Source organism: Hippocampus comes, unplaced genomic scaffold (genome assembly GCF_001891065.2).
Source record: "Hippocampus comes isolate QL1 unplaced genomic scaffold, H_comes_QL1_v1.1 scaffold9, whole genome shotgun sequence".
NCBI classification, from domain to species: domain Eukaryota; kingdom Metazoa; phylum Chordata; class Actinopteri; order Syngnathiformes; family Syngnathidae; genus Hippocampus; species Hippocampus comes.
Window position 1 is genome coordinate 6335422 of NW_017805275.1, and position 17347 is coordinate 6352768.

Here is a 17347-nt window from a genome sequence, read left to right on the forward strand (position 1 = left end):
CAACCCGGAACCTTATCAAGTTGAATGCACATTTATTTTGGTTGCATAAGTTCATAAGAAACCTTTTACAAGATGCCGTGGGAGATGTAAGAATAAGGAACCCGAGTGAGCCTTCGCAGACTCCGCCGGGTTTGTCGTGCGAAACAACACAGATCACATTTCACCATTGTTCATCATGTTAACTTGTTAAGCAAACAGAAAACAGCAAGAACCATTGAAACAAATCATTCGTCACGTCTACCCGTGACGTGTATTAGCTCCGATGAAAGTTAGTTCCTCTCAGGGCATCCTATCCTTTTTTTTTCTCATAATACCATCATCTCTTTAAATAACCCTGCATAGAAAAATAAACTAACTATGTTTTGAAATTCTTTTACTATGAAGTGAGAACTGACAAGAGGTGAGTTATCACTGACTGAGTCATATTGATGATCCCTTTGACGTCTCTGGGGTGCAGTCTCGAGGGGATGATGTTCCGCCATACAGCATGTGTGTGTGCGTGCGTGTGTGTGTGTGTGCGTGTGCGTGTGTGTGTGTGTGCGTGTGCGTGTGTGTGTGTGTGCGTGTGCGTGTGTGTGTGTGTGCGTGTGCGTGTGTGTGTGTGTGCGTGTGCGTGTGTGTGTGTGTGCGTGTGCGTGTGTGTGTGTGTGCGTGTGCGTGTGTGTGTGTGTGCGTGTGCGTGTGTGTGTGTGTGCGTGTGCGTGTGTGTGTGTGTGCGTGTGCGTGTGTGTGTGTGTGCGTGTGCGTGTGTGTGTGTGTGCGTGTGCGTGTGTGTGTGTGTGCGTGTGCGTGTGTGTGTGTGTGTGCGTGTGCGTGTGTGTGCAAATATTTGTCAGTGTATTTTACAAACCAGTCCCACTGATACAAATAATGTAAGACTTACAAAATAAATTCCAAGTTACGCTTACATGGCAAGCAGCTTTGTACTCTTTTATCCTTGGGTTTTCATGTGAAGAAACATCTCTTGACAGTATCATTGCCGATTTGCTTCCACCCAAAATCGGACATTTTGAAATAGTAACTTGAAGAGGAAACACAACTCCATTCGGAATACACTATATATTAACATGGCTCTTTACACCAAGAAAACAAGTCATGAACTCACTGTCGAAAGAGTTTTGCATTGTTGCCTTCCAATGAACACAAAACTGGAGCCATTGAGCCTTTCAGCATAGAGTGGGTATTCTGCCACGAGTGTGTCATCCTGAAAAAAAAAGGCATATAGTCTGCAAGCAGCCCCAGAGAGTTTCCCCTAGAACAAACCAATATCCTTACAACGTGAAAAAAAAAGCAAGGTAGAATCCACTGAGTCGTTCTTTGTAACTCATCCCAGAAAGTAGTAATAACAGATACCTGTACATTTCGCAGCCAAGAAGGACACGACTGAGGTGCCCTCATTTTTTTTTTTTTTTTTTCTGTTTCCACCTTTCTGTTATCAAATGAGGGAGGGAGCCGGCGAGGTATATTTTCAAGCAGTTCCAACAACCATTTGACTTGTTGGGGAGGTAAAAAAAAAAAAAATGAATACGAAAATAAAATAATACCAGCAATATACAATGGAGGAAAAAAAAAGGCGCCATTTCCATAGCAGCAAAAATACTAAGACTGTCTGGTTGTTTGTAGGCTGTCTTGTGGTGTCGAGATTACGATTCATACGAGTGGCACGGATGATCCAAACGTCTTTCACTTTAACGTGTATCCTCGTTGATCCAAGTAAAAGCTTTGTAGTATGGAGCCATTTTGTCCATCTAAGCACTGGTCATTAGGATTTTCCAGAAGGCACTTTTTTGCTGAATGTGTGTGTGTGCGAGGGAGTGTATGCGCACAGCTGGCTGCAAAGAGAAAAGGGAAGATAGAAAAGAAAAGGTTTGGGGGTTACATAATGCGTGCAACTGGAGGGGGAAAAAAACCAAAACAAAAGCTGATCTGTTTGAGCGTATTTCGACCTCTGCGTGTGTCTGACGCTGCCGCGTTTGTTTGCCATCACTGCACTGAATCACACGCAACGATTTCTACATTTTAGTCAGTGCAGTCTGCTCCTCAAGCACCTGAAGGTAATCAGGTGTTCCTTGGAGCTTGGCTTTCAGCTCGTAATACTCACTTTTTCTTTGCTCCACCACAATCTTACTGTGGTTCCCACCTATCAGCGACGCTTTCTTCATCTTTCGATCGAGAGTTTTCTCCGGGTAGCGGATTTCGTAGCCGCCCATTCCTATGCTGCTGAAATCTCTCTTGCTGTCCAGGAAGTTTTGGATAAACATGCTGGGCTCTCGATTTGGTAGGAATTCCTCAAGTTCGTCGATTGTGCTGAGGCGCTTGTTGCGCTCCAAGGTGGAAAGTGCGTCCTTATCCTTATCGCCGCAACTGCGAAGGATAATTTTCTGCCTTTGCGAGTCAGCGAACTTAAACCCCGCGTCCATGTCCGATGAACGTCCAATGCCACAAGTGTGGCTCTTGCCGATGTGTTCGATGGTCTGGGGGATAAACGTTTCGCCTCCTAATTCGTCTCCTGGAACGGAACCTTTTTTGCCTGACTTGAAAAAAGCTAACCATAAAATACTCTCTCTCTCTCTCTCTCTCTCTCTCTCTCTCTCTCTCTCTCTCTCTCTCTCTCTCTCTCTCGATATGTATATGTGCGTGAGTGTATATATTTGTGTATATATGTGTACGTATAGCACTTTTAGTTGCACTCAATAGCTATAGGCACAAGTGCTTTTCTCTTGAGTGCTGAATTTATTGCTTCTTGACAATGAATCCATCCTGAAAACTACAGCAAAACACATATTCCAAAAAAAAACAATAATTTGCATCAAGAAAATAAAGAAAAACTACAACATAATTTACACACAATTACTGACAGAAACAAAATAATCAGAATCATCTCTATTGGCCAAGTATGTAAAACACACAGACATGACATCGGTATAGAACAGGGGTCGGCAACCCAAAATGTTGAAAGAGCATTGGATCAGAGACAGTTTTGACTTTGAAAAAAACAGGGTGACAGGACAATGGATGGATGTTTATTTTCGAGAGGAGCAATGCAGCACTGTGCAAAACATAGGTGACACTGGACAGGTGGGAGATACTCTGGAAGAACCACAGAGAACATTTGATTCCTGCTCTAATGACGCGTCTGTCCAAAGGCCTACCATAACTTAGTGTGGTAACGTCGGGAAGTATACATTTAAACGATACACTTGGCTACAGTGCTTACCCTATCTCTTTCAAGCCATCATTCTGACAAGCAACACAGTTTAATGATTTGACAACTTACGCTGAACTTCTCGAGCTATCCTCGGGTACTGTTTTCTCTCTTCAGCACTCGTTCATTCATAGTGTACTAAGTGTTGAGTGCCGCAGCTGCAGTGTGGTCGGCCTTTTTTGTACCGTTGCTGTCCTGCATGTCAATTCTTGCTGCCCGGCATCCACACACATTCTTGTTGTGTGCCTGTGTTCATAAATCAGGGGTCCCCCTCAGCATCACTCCTCTAATGCTGCTGTGTGCTACTGGGCAAACACTGCACTCTTTCTTCTGCTCCAACCTCTTCCCTTGCGTCATTTTGTCGCGTTTCTTCACTTCTGTCTTGCTGCGGAATCTTTGATATTTCCATTTTTGCTTTTGGAGGGCCCCTACATGTGTTTATTCTTTGACAATGTCATCATCTACTTCTTCCTTTCATAACTTTGCTGCTGTGTATTGGGAATTTCTCCATTGCGAGACTAATAAAGGTTTTCTTATCTTATCTTTCTTATCTTATCATAGTTACACAGTTTGTATGTGGAGTGCAACAAATTAAAATAATGCTGCTATCAAGCTTGTCACGAGTAACAGGACATTCACTTATCTAATACAGTAATCCCTTGTTTTTCGCAGTGAATGGGACCAGAACCCCCTGCGAAAGTTGAAAAACCGTGAAGTAGGATTTGGATCTCATTTGACTCGTACGGGCTTAAGGTCCACTTAGGTCCACCAGACTCTTCTGCTGGAGGCGCTGACAGAGTAGCTGAGGTTTTTAAATGGGAGAAAAACATGGTGGTGGGTAGCACTATCACATTCATCTTGTCTTATTAGTTGAAATTAGTTTAAGGTTTCTTTTTCAGACAATGGTCGTATTTTAGTGGAGAAAAAAAACTCTTACCGAGCTGACAGTTTTAGCTGTCACTTCAGCCTTAGTCTGAGCTGTCACTGCTTCCTTGTCGGATGTCTAAAAGAAACAGCTGACCGGATCGGAAAACCTTCAAAATAAGACTCCCCGACCCGGTCAAGGCTGCGAACCAACAACCCCTTGCTGCCTTGCAGTAATTTGTCCCTGTTGAAGGTGCCATCTCTGTGGAGGGACAAGCGACAAGAAACAAAGCATCTTTCTGCAGTATGGCTGCCGATATGGCTGGATTTTTTTTTTTTTTTTTTTTAAAACAATTCGCTTTTTTTTTTTTTTTTTTTTTTTTTTTTTCTGTTTCCACCTTTCTGTTATCAAATGAGGGAGGGAGCCGGCGAGGTATATTTTCAAGCAGTTCCAACAACCATTTGATTTGTTGGGGGGATAAAAAAAAAAAAAAATGAATACGAAAATAAAATAATACCAGCAATATACAATGGAGGAAAAAAAAAGGCGCCATTTCCATAGCAGCAAAAATACTAAGACTGTCTGGTTGTTTGTAGGCTGTCTTGTGGTGTCGAGATTACGATTCATACGAGTGGCACGGATGATCCAAACGTCTTTCACTTTAACGTGTATCCTCGTTGATCCAAGTAAAAGCTTTGTAGTATGGAGCCATTTTGTCCATCTAAGCACTGGTCATTAGGATTTTCCAGAAGGCACTTTTTTGCTGAATGTGTGTGTGTGCGAGGGAGTGTATGCGCACAGCTGGCTGCAAAGAGAAAAGGGAAGATAGAAAAGAAAAGGTTTGGGGGTTACATAATGCGTGCAACTGGAGGGGGAAAAAAACCAAAACAAAAGCTGATCTGTTTGAGCGTATTTCGACCTCTGCGTGTGTCTGACGCTGCCGCGTTTGTTTGCCATCACTGCACTGAATCACACGCAACGATTTCTACATTTTAGTCAGTGCAGTCTGCTCCTCAAGCACCTGAAGGTAATCAGGTGTTCCTTGGAGCTTGGCTTTCAGCTCGTAATACTCACTTTTTCTTTGCTCCACCACAATCTTACTGTGGTTCCCACCTATCAGCGACGCTTTCTTCATCTTTCGATCGAGAGTTTTCTCCGGGTAGCGGATTTCGTAGCCGCCCATTCCTATGCTGCTGAAATCTCTCTTGCTGTCCAGGAAGTTTTGGATAAACATGCTGGGCTCTCGATTTGGTAGGAATTCCTCAAGTTCGTCGATTGTGCTGAGGCGCTTGTTGCGCTCCAAGGTGGAAAGTGCGTCCTTATCCTTATCGCCGCAACTGCGAAGGATAATTTTCTGCCTTTGCGAGTCAGCGAACTTAAACCCCGCGTCCATGTCCGATGAACGTCCAATGCCACAAGTGTGGCTCTTGCCGATGTGTTCGATGGTCTGGGGGATAAACGTTTCGCCTCCTAATTCGTCTCCTGGAACGGAACCTTTTTTGCCTGACTTGTGGCCGTGCCGGTGCAGCTGCAGTGACATGGAGCCGCACTCCTGATTCCCCAGTTCCTGCCGACCGGCTGGTTTTCTATTCCGTCTGAGGACAAAGACTAGAAGGCAGAAGGCCACGAACACCGTAAGGATGAGCACGACAAGGATACTCAGGATCATGATTGAGAGGGGCACGGGTCCTCCGGGCTGGGCTTTGCCAACTCCTGCGGGCGAAAGTGAAGTCAACACCGGGGTGGCGCTGGTAAAAATAAACGGTGGCCGCGCAATCAGTTTTGGGCACAAGATCTCGTTTTTCAGCAGGCGCAGTTCAATGTTGGAGAATTGCACAGGGGAGGCGCACCTCACCTCTTTCGCGGCCACTCCGTCCCCGAGCTTGTCTAGCCATAGTTTGAGAGCGACCAAATCGCAGGAACACTCCCACGGGTTGCCCTCGAGGTCTATTTGGGTCAAAGAGCGCAGCTGGTCCAGGACGCCGCTGACCGGCAGGGTCATGAAGTGGTTGTTTTTCAAATTAAGTTTGGCTAAAGAGACGCCTGCAAACACATAGGCAGGAAGACTCCGTAGCACATTATTATTAAGATAGAGGAGCTGCAAGTTTGGCATGGAGTCAAATGTGCCCGCTAGGACTTCTTTAATGGCGTTGTATTCCAAATATAGGTACTGTAGGTTTGTGAGGCCCAAAAACATCTCGGGGTGTAACTGCTCGAGCTGGTTTCCATTCAGATACAGTCTTCTTAGATTAGTGAGGTTAGCAAACACACCTTTCTGGACGCTGACAATTTGGTTGCTGCCGAGATGAAGTAAATCGAGACCTTCAAATTCGTGGAAATCATTCGGGCTGATGTCACGAATGTAATTGCCGCTCAAGTGAAGTTTCTTGGCATTTGGCGGTTTCGGAATAAGATCTGCCAGAAACTTGATGTTTCTTTCCTGACAACTGACGCTAATGCCAAAGTCTGAAGGGTGGGTTTTACAGCTGCAAGGCTGCGGGCATAACACTGGGGGGCTCCGAGTCTGAAAGGAAACGATCTGGCTATTTCTTCCAAAAGGGGGCAAACCGGCTACAATCCCATTACCGTACATCTTGGACGAGTCTGTGGTTTTCGGCGATTTTGTGGTCATTGCAGCCACGGAGGTCGGTGGGGATGTCTGACCCGTATCGGGGAGTGCGGGTGGCATTCGAACATCAAAGTCACTTCCCGTACCCATTGGGCAAAGCTCTTGCTTATTAGTTTCTTTCAGCAGCCTTCCATACAAGTCGCTCGGCGTTTCACAGATGGCCTCCCCGATAAAAATATTATAAGGCATGTTTTCAAGCCATGCCTTGAGAGGTGCCAAGTCGCAGGTACAATTCCAGGGGTTATCATCCAACTGTAGCTCGACAATCCGGCCGATGTGCTCCAGCACTCCCAAATACGGAAGCTTCTGGATCCTGTTTCCTCTTATATCCAGGTGTGTGAGGGAGGCAAAGCGAAATATGTTGTCAGGAAGTGCCTGTATTAGATTGTCATTCAGAATCAGCACTTTCAACTTGTGCAGTTTGTTGAACGCTCCCTTTTCGATGTACTTTATCAAGTTGTAGTCTGCTTGAAGGTACTCCAAGTTTTCTATTCCTTGAAACGTGTCTGCTTGCAGCACCTTCAACTCATTGTTGTTGAGGTGCAGCTGTTTCAACGCACTCATCCCCATGAATGCGCCACCTTCAATGTTCTGCAGCTGATTGTTCCCCAGCTGCAGAGATACAGCATGGGTGAAGTTGAGGAACGAGTTTGGGTAGAGAATAATTAAGAGGTTATTTTGGAAGTTGAGGTGGTACAATGATGACACAGGCGGAATGAGTTGCGTCGGTCGATATACAGTGATCTTTTCACAGTTGACGTACAGCACATTTTCCACCGACAAGCAGGAGCAGGCACTGCAAGTCTCTGACATCAAGTCCGGAGCAGAAGGGTCTGCCATTGGGAGTCCATCTGACATGGAGGGGGATGAGAGGGAGGAGCTTGAGATTGAAGAGGAAAAGGTTGCCAGCAGGAGAATGAGCATCATCTCGCCGATTAAAAATCCGCCCCCAGAAAATCATTTAGTAGCCTCTGGAAAGAAAAAACAGTCAGGTGCATGCACAAGCATACACACCACATCATACACCGTTAACACAATTATCAAACTATATGGTCATCATTAAAATCCCGGTTCAAAATTGATTTGGATCTCGGTACGTCAATGAATAAATGTTCTCGCCTGAAGATATCAAATGAATTTGAATCAAACTATATATTTATTCATGTGTTCCCAAGTCCCTTAATTAATACAAAATTGCAACAGAATAATTTGGGTTGTGACACAAATCGCCCTGTTTGCTGAGCAACACAAATGCTTTGGGCTAAAAAAAAAAGCAACATATGCTCAGGAAATGGAGAAGACACCAGCTGTTGCACATATATCACTGTTTGCTTGTTTGTTTATTTGTAAAAGACATGGAATGGAGACCCAAATGTTGTTCCGTCTCTTCATCATAATCAAAGACTAACCACACATTTCTCTTTATTTCTCCTCAACGGTCTGGTTTAATGCCAGCACATTGAGGTTCTTTTGGAAATCATCTGACAGCACGTATAGGAGAGTTGAAACTGTCTCGACTAATAACAGTTTCAAAATGTTTGGGGAAATGCACATTTTTCAGCTGCACCAAACATAGCAGATCATGCAAAAACGCATAAAACTAAATGAATACCTACCTAAAGCTGATGTGGGTGACTCCTTTTGGAGACTCGGGGCGGCATTCGCGGGACATGGATGGAAAGGTGCCGCTGAAGCACTCCCAGCCGCGGAGGAAACACACATTTCACGGAAGCAACAAGGCTTCCCCGCTCCTTCATTTCCATGCAGACTGCTGCACATCAACGGAAAGCCAGGCGCGCTGGCTTGGATCCGGGTGGTTAGGGAGGGTGCTGGGGAGACGGGCGAGCAGGGTGGGCTCCTATTTCACCCGATGCGTCTCTTGCTCACGGGTTGCGCGTGCTTAAAAAAAAAAATCACCCCCACTGCTTGCTTGAGTCCCAAGGTTGTCCCACCTCCATGGGAACGGGAGAACATTTGCGATGTTATAAGATGAAAAGGAAAGAGCCGAATGGATTGCGGTAAGGACTGTGAGATGCAACACAAGGGAGGGGGAGGGGGCGGCGGAGGGCAGATTCTAGAGATCTTGATGGCTCGTCCGGCGACTCCTAGGCGTGGGAAGGTCCACAAGGTTCGTGATGCGATGCCACAAGTCAGCCATCCTTGGAATCGTATTATGTATATTGACAACTGGAGGGGGTAACAGGAGGACTGTCAAAGCTGTGCGTCCGGCTCAGCCGCCACCGATCATCCGTTTAATAAACAGTGGTATGTTTGACAGGATCCGAAGTGCTGAAGTTGCGCACGGGGAATGTGGTTTTTTTTCACGAATCAAAAGGCAACGCGCTCCCATTCTTATTAGTGTATAGTTCTCCCATGTACAGATGATATGTTAGTTTTCCATTCGCCGCACGAATCCCATTTGTATTCATCCTTGAACACTGTCAATTTGTCAGTTGCAGCAGAAAGAAAAAAAAAACGTTTTTAGCCACACAAAACGAAAAGGTTGAGTTCTAATTACGGCAACATCGCGTATAATCTTTGTTTGTTTGTTTTTTAATTAGTCGTAGGCAACAAGAGAGACAGCACAAACTGGTGCGTAAAAATGAATAATGCAGTTATTCGACTGCTAGTCCGATGCGGTGCAGGTGATCGGCAGCAAGCTCTGCGCTTTCCACCATTAGAAAAAAAGAGCTAAGAACAAAAATCAACTCAGAGCAAGAAAGTTACGATTCATACAGCCACTTGATCCGGAGTGCGAAAAAAAGGAGTGACAGGACGGAAGCTTCTAGTTTCCCTCCTGTAAAACTGCACAGTATCCGTGTCAGGCGCGTTCTCGCTCCACTCTCAGCCGCATTCACTGAGCCTCCGACACCACCGGAGGAGGATGCAGAGACTGAGAGGGTGGAGGGAGGGGGAGCGAGAGAGAAAGCGAGCCAGAGAGAGAGAGAGAGAGAGAGAGAGAGAGAGAGAGAGAGAGAGAGAGAGAGAGAGAGAGAGAGAGAAAAAATGAGCTCACACAACATCCTCTACAGTATCATAATTTTAGTATTTTTTTTTCATCAAGAAAAGTCTTCCATATAGGCTCCCATGTGTCGTTTGTCCTTCTGTATGAAGTAGAATTCATCTGTCACTAACCAAAAGGTGAAGACATTTGAAATGATTCACGTGCCAAATTGTCCGCTTGAATTCGAGCTGCGCGGCCCAGCCCCGCCGTATCATTCTTGGCATCCGATCGGGAAAAGGGAGGAGGGGGGCTTGGGGAGACTGCGCGTGTGTGTGCACGCTTAAAAAACAGGGTACGAACGCGCCTGTGAGCCGCATTTTAAATGGAAGAGTTGGGGAGGAGGAGAGAGAGCTATTGTTCAAGAGTGCTGCAGTCAGACCGGCAGCGAGGAGGTGGGATATCAGTCAGTCAGAGGCCCGCTGCATATTACAAGAGGGAAGAGATGGAAGTGGAGATGGATGGGGTGGTGCAAGGAGTGCCTGAAGCCTTAAGACTCTTGCTTTAAATTTCCCCAAAGTATGCAAATCTAGTCATGTCATGATCATTGATCTTCAGTGGTACTATACAAAAGTCTCAGGCCAACAGTAGATGTGGTGTTTTGATGCGAGATAGCTTTTTCTCACTAAAATTACCAGGTACATTTATCTCATTCATCCATCCATCCATCCATTTTCTGAACCGCTTTAACCTCACAAGGGTCACGGGGGGTGCTGGAGCCTATCCCAGCTGTTTTGGGGCAGTAGGCGGGGGACGCCCTGAATCGGTTGCCAGCCAATTGCAGGGCACACAGAGACAAACAACCATCCGCACTCACACTCACACGTAAGGACAATTTAGAGTGTTCAATCAGCCTGCCATGCATGTTTTTGGAATGTGGGAGGAAACAGGAGTTCCCGGAGAAAACCCACGCAGGCACGGGGAGAACATGAAAAATCCACATATGAAGGCCGGAGCCAGGATTGAACCCACGACATCTGCACTGTGAGGCTGATGTGCTAACCAGTTGGGTAGCGGGCCGCCTGCATTTGTCTCATGGGACACGAATTCCAGCCATGTATTATTCCATTTTCTATACTACTCATCCTATTCAACCAGTCACATTCAAATCATTTATGACGGGAAACTGAACCCAAGATTCCCATCGGTGACTCCAAGAGAATGTATGCATTGTTATAGCACCATTATAATCAATAATCCAGTGACCTCGTAGGTTATTTGAAAATGCTCTTTTTTTGCAGCGAAGTCTTCACTCATGGTACAGTGCTTCACTTACTTGACTTGTGTGCAGGCAGTGCGGGTTCGGTTCCCACTCACCGAAGTCCAGCAAATAAACATCAATGATTGGTGCATAGTTACACAGTGGACAAAGTCACATTCAGTTAACGCCCTTTTTTTTTTAAATTTGGGAGTTCCACAAAATGTTTTTTCATACCAATATTTAATATTATTATGACCTTACCACACTGCATTAGTGTGTGACTATTATGTTTTTGTTTCTGATATGCCCTTTTTGTCTCCACCTGTTCTCGTCATCCGTGGCCCTTGTGTTTTAACCAATCAGCTCCCTCAACCCTTTGTGTCTTGTCCAGGTGTTTCTCGTTGTCTCGTCACCTTGCTTGGATTTTAGTTACCTGGGTTCAGTCAGTCTTTGTTGGATCATTGTGTGTGTGTGTGTGTGTGTGTGTGTGTGTGTGTGTGAGAGTGTGTGTGAGTGTGAGTGTCTGTGTCTGTGTGCTGCTGTCACATTTTGTTTTCTGTCATAGGTTTTTTTTGCTACTTTGGTTTCTTGTGAATTTAAGGACTTTGTTTGAGTACTTCAGTTTTCATTGTTGTTCAATACATCTTGGTCAGTCCACCCTGCTCCTCTCTGCCCCACTGCTTTTTGGGGTCCTCCAACTACCATCACCCAAAACGTAACAGCGACGACATTCAGTACATACATTACAAATTCAGGGAACAGAAACAGAACCCTGTTGTACACCGAGAGGATCCCCTGTGCATGATAGTGATAATTAGTAAGGGCAAAATGCTTCAAGATGCCTCATGAACCAGTCGTTGTATCTTTTTTACTCATCTAGATGGCACTGTTGGTTAAAATAAAGGGTTTAAGAAATGGTAAGTCAGTGTGCTTCGAACCCTGTGTTGCCCTCTAGAGGGCTCAATAAACAGCCCAACTGGTTCATGAAGCTTTAATTTCCCATCACTACTCAATTTACAGTTGTCCTAAAATCAAACAGAAAGGAAATTCGCCTCACACCTGAGCTTACTGAAACACATCTGCCATTGAATGTACTCACATTTTTTTGCCATAAAATGTTTTGTTTTAGCCAATAAACTACGAAAAACTTTACAAAATTTGAATTAGATCATGTCAAAATGACTCATGTGAAAAATGCCATGAAAAGAACGTAGATTCTCTACAATATTAATTTAAAATGATAAAATCCTCAAATATATGAAGATCCATTGCACTGGTCATACAGTATTTATTTTCATCACGCAGTTTGCACATTTTCACAGTTGTGTAGTCCTGACGCACTACGAAAACCTGGGTAATTAAATTATAGAGTAAATGCGTTTTTGGTCAAATGAGAGAGGCTTAAAAGATCAAAGTCACCTAGTTTCATTAAATAATTCATGTAAACCTGTAGTTTTGTTGAACAAGAAATGCTTTAAAGAAGCAACCCATCATCTGCTGCTCAAAGCAATAAAGCACAAAAGCAAAATAGTCGCATGTCTTATGTGTGCAGATTAAAACATGAGAGTCCATGAGAATGCTGATATTTGACAGTCTTGGACATGTTGCTGTTCTCTGGCTGTGAGTGGCTGGAGGGAAGCGGGCATACTAGAAAATGAGCCAGACATTTGGCAGACTGCTTCAACCTCAGTTGTCGTTGGATAGGCTTGCCATGTGGCTGCGACCACAGACAAACCATTAGACAAAATCTCATCTGTGCACTGAATCACATTCATTGCAATAAAACAAAGCATTTTACAAGCACTTAGAAGAATTCTAGGAACTTGCTTTGTAGACAGTTACTGTAAATATTAGGAACGTTCCATTGCAGAAAATTTTGATCCTATATGTTGCCCTCATCTTGCTGCACAAGTCTACACAAGGATATGGTTTAATTCCAATTTACTTCAGTGAACTCAAAGCAGACATGCAGTATTTAATTGTAATCTGCAATCCATATTTACAGTACATAACAGTTCCCAGCAAACTGCATTATTCTTCTTCTTCTCCTTTCGGCACGTCCCTATTCAGGGGTCGCCACAGCGAGTCAGTAATTTCCATCCGCCCCTGTAAACCGTCCTACCAACTCGCATGGTCGTCTTGGCAAAAGTTTTACGCCGGATGCCATTCCTGACGCAACCCTCCCCATTTCTCCGGGCTTGGGACCGGCACTGGGGAACAGTGCACCCCCAGGGGAGGGCACTGCCCCCCAGCGGCTGGGTTTCCCAGCAAACTGCATTAAATGTAGTAAATTAAGCTGCCAAAGTCTAAACACAGCCTTGGTCATAAAACGGCTATTATTTTGTGCTAATTTTTTCCTTCCTTTTCAGTGAGATACTCAATAGGAAAAAAAATCTATATATATTTCTACGCCCAGAACTAATTTTGCCTTGCTCACTGCCCATGAGGGAAGGAGTTTTAGGTCCTCTATGATGCTGTATTGACTGGAGATGGAGACTCCACTCGACCTTGTCACCCAGCCCGTATTACACAATGGAGTGGATCAAGCCAAAATTCCCTACCCAGAACACTTGATCCCTGGGTCATCTTCTTCCATGTCACTGTCAGGAGAAGATATTCACTTAATAATGACGTTATAATTGTGTTTGTGCTTTGCCTGGTAGAATCAGAATCATCTTTATTGGCCAAGTATGTAGGACACACATGGAATTTGTCTCCGGTAGTACAGGCTACACTAGTATCATCAATAACAAGCAACTACGATAAACAAGGACATGACAAATAAGTATGGAAAGACATTCCGTCTTGTAAGGGTACCGTTGTGCGGTAGTACCACCCGATGAGAGCTGTGAGATGATGTGCAAAGTATCAAGCAGAGCTAAGTGATCTGTGGTAGAATACAATACTATAACAGTTGTGCAATTGGTGCAGATAATCATTGCTCCATTTTAAAGTTACCAGTAGCAGTATTTGTAGAAAAAGTTTAAGTGTGCAATTGTACAGATGTCCTTTGAGCGCTTTCAAGTGTCTGGTGCTGTGGAATATAGATCAGTGACAATGGTTCAAGTAATTACAGAGCTGGAGCTATAATGATTATTGTGGTAATGCTGTTTCACAGAGGTGTGCAAAATTGCAAAGAGGCACTATACAGGTAGATTTGGGTTACTGTTTAGGGAGTTAATGGCAAGAGGGAAGAAGCTGTTTGAATGTCTGCTGGATTTTGTGCGCATGGATTGGTGGCGCTTGCCTGAGGGGAGTAGTTGGGAAAGGTGTGGTCCAGTCGGATTTTCCGTGCCCTTGTCTTGGTTCTTGCGGTGTGTAAGTCCTCAAGAGTGGGTAGGGCGGTGCCACTGCTTTTTCCCACAGTCCTAACTCTCCGTTGCAGTCGGATTTTGTCTTTTTTTTTTGTGGTGGCCCCAAACCAAACCGTGATGGAAGAACACAGGATTGATTTGATGGCTGTTGTGTAGAACTGCCCTAGCACCTCCTGTGACAGGCCGTGCTTCCTCAGAACTACCCTGAGATATCCCAGACCCAAGAAAACACAAAATGCAGTTTGTAAATAAAAATAATTAATACTTAACAGATGCAAAAAACCCAAACCTATATGGTCAATTGTGGAAAAGTCATTGCATTCTCACTGGTTGTGAAACCATTGGGAATAATAATGAAAATCAAGTGTTTGTGGTGATTCATTCATGATGAATCACCACAGCGCCTCATTCGTGTGTGTGTGTGTGTGTGTGTGTGTGTGTGTGTGTGTGTGTGTGTGTGTGTGTGTGTGTGTGTGTGTGTGTGTGTGTGTGGGGCCTTCATTTAGTTGTTTTTTTTTCACTCATTAGAGCTGGATTTTCTGGTGTGTTTCGGGTTGTTGTTCTGCTGCGTAATCCAAAAGCACTTGATCCTGAGGTCAAAAAGTGATCGCTGTTCATCTGTGAAATTTTCAAGCAGAAATCATTGTCCCATTAATCACAGTATGTCATTCAGGTCCTGAATAAGCAAAGCAGCCCTTCAACATCACACCAACATGTTTGACTGCTGGCATGATTTTTTTAATGTCAAATGCTGTATTATTCATACACTAGATGACACCTAACACACATCTTCCAGAGAGATCAATCCTTTTATCATTTTAGTCCACAACATATTTCTCCGAAAGTCTCGACATTCATCAACATGCTTTTGATGCAAAAGTGAGACGACCATTTATGTTCTTTTTGTCGGTAAGAATTTTTGCCTTGGATCGCTGACATGGATGTCATTTTTGCCCAGTGCATTTCTTGTGGTTGAGTCCTGAACAGTGCCCATAATGAGGTCTGTGCTGCCTGCAGTTTTTTGGATGTCATTCTGAGTTGTTTTGTGGCAACCTGTATGAGTCATTGTTGCACTCTCAATGTAATTTTGGTTGGCCAATCACTCCTGAGAATCTTGTCACTGTTTCCAGTGTTCTTTTTTTTTTTTTTTGCAGATAACACCTTTGACTTTGACTTGCTGGAGTCCCAAAGCCTTGAAAATGGCTTTGTAAGCTACAGTGGTAGATTTCATTCATTTTCTGACGTGTCCTTGAATTTCTTTGGCTCGTGGCATGATGCATTTCATTCTTTTTAGATACTGTACACAACTTCACTTTGTCGAATCGGCACTATGTAAATGATTTTTTATTCAGAAAAATCTGGCAGTAATCAGGTCTCGACAGTTTAATTTAACTAAAAACCCAAAACTAATTAATCACAGTGAACTCATAATTTACCAACATAGTTCCACATAAGGGCCAACAGGTTTGGATTTTTTTTCTCGTTGATCACACTGATTGGCAAATGGAACACAGGTGCGAAACAAGGTGACCCCGCCAACGCACGATTGTAAGGCATCATCTGGAACATGAAATGCAAACCCTGATCTGAGCTCTTCATGCATGAATATAGTTGTTAGCATGAGGTCAAAATCTTAAATTGGCTCATTTCAATGTGTGAAATACAGCAAACCACTTATTTCGAATATCTGAGCAAGCAATTAACCTTGCACCTTGCCTGCCCAGATATCCTCATCATGGACAAACACCACCATTCTTTCCACTTGACGAGCCACGATTTCTCAAGTTTCTAAAGATATGCCACAAAATCCTGTTTTCATTCTAACCTTTGATAATGATGTGGAAATACTTTCAGCGAAAGCATGACCCAATTTCAGATTGTGCTAGTCCTGGCTCAATTATTGTCGTTATCAGCTCGGCATGACAGCTTTAACCCTGATAGTGACAACCTGTTTGGGGCAGAGTGCGGCCCATTACTCTCTCAAATGGTGATGAAAGGAAAATAAACGCCAGCATTGCTGGGTAGTTTTACATAAATTGGCACTGTTTCATAGCTCATTATTAATTTAACAGCATGCACCGCAGTGTGAGGTGCTCGCCTATTTATTACAGCTGAGTGTAAAGAGTGTCCTCGAATGTTGTGTTGCAGAGTGCATGGAGACAGCAGATAAACATCTGAACGTATGTATGACAGCTCAATCCTTCCAAGTGCTGGTTCCCTGCTGCTTAACACTTTGGAGAATGTATCAACAGTCTGGAGTATCTCTTTGGGGTACGGAACCACGATGTGAGTCAGGGTTCAGTACAGAGTTTATCAAATTCATCCAGGGAGACGCATAAAAAACAGACAGAGGTTAATTGGGCTAAAAGGGCCAGGTCCTATTGCTCAGCAAATGCTCAAGAAAGACTAGCTCAGTTGGTTTCACGGGCGGGGGGTATATTGTATATTAAGCTTTTCATTTCATATATGTGCTGTATATGCATATAACAGCTTTGTTGTTCAAGTGGGCCTGTTTCCCTCCAGCCACTCACAGCCAGAGAACAGCAACATGTCCAAGACTGTCAAATATCAACATTATCATGGACTCTCATGTTTTTATCTGCACACACAAGGCATGGCATGTGGCTATTTTGCTTTTGTCTTTTATTGCTTTGAGCAGCAGATCAAGGTTGTGCTTCTTTTATTTTGTTCAACAAAAATACAGGTTGACATGAATTATTTAATGAAACTAGATGACTTTGATCGTTTAAGCATGGCTCATTTGACCAAAACGCGCACGCATGCACGCACGCACGCACACAGACACACACACACACACACACACACAGCAGCATGGTGGTCGACTGGTTAGTGCGTCGGCCTCACAGTGCAGAGGTACAGGGTTCAATTCCGGCACCGGCCTTCCTATGTGGTTTTCTTGCCTGTGTGGGTTTTCTCTGGGTAATAATCCTCCCAAAACATACATGACAGGTTAACCAAACGCACTGTCTACTGCCTGAAGACAGCTGGGATAGGCTCTGCTCCGGCACGCCCGCGACCCTGGTGAGGATAAGCAGAATAGAAAATGGATGGACGGATAGAATATACAGTGTGTGTGTGTGTGTGTATGTGTGTGTGTATATATATATATAT

General features: G+C 44.1%; 1 protein-coding gene across 5 annotated transcripts; it reads right to left on the minus strand.

Moving 5' to 3' along the window:
- Nucleotides 1-1416: 1416 nt before the first annotated feature.
- slitrk4 (SLIT and NTRK-like family, member 4) lies at nucleotides 1417-9608 on the minus strand. Of its 5 annotated transcripts, none has more exons than XM_019870083.1 (4): nucleotides 8316-9608; nucleotides 5574-7670; nucleotides 2102-2530; nucleotides 1417-1832 (listed from the first exon to the last, which is right to left on the minus strand). In XM_019870083.1, exons 2-4 carry the CDS (start codon nucleotides 7624-7626, stop codon nucleotides 1684-1686), a joined length of 2631 nt encoding a protein of 876 aa, XP_019725642.1. In that variant the 5' UTR covers nucleotides 7627-7670; nucleotides 8316-9608; the 3' UTR covers nucleotides 1417-1683. The 5 variants fall into 5 exon arrangements, with proteins under 5 accessions (XP_019725642.1, XP_019725643.1, XP_019725645.1 ...); XM_019870084.1 differs by having other exon boundaries at nucleotides 2102-2521; nucleotides 5565-7670; XM_019870086.1 differs by having other exon boundaries at nucleotides 1741-2530.
- Nucleotides 9609-17347: the final 7739 nt, after the last annotated feature.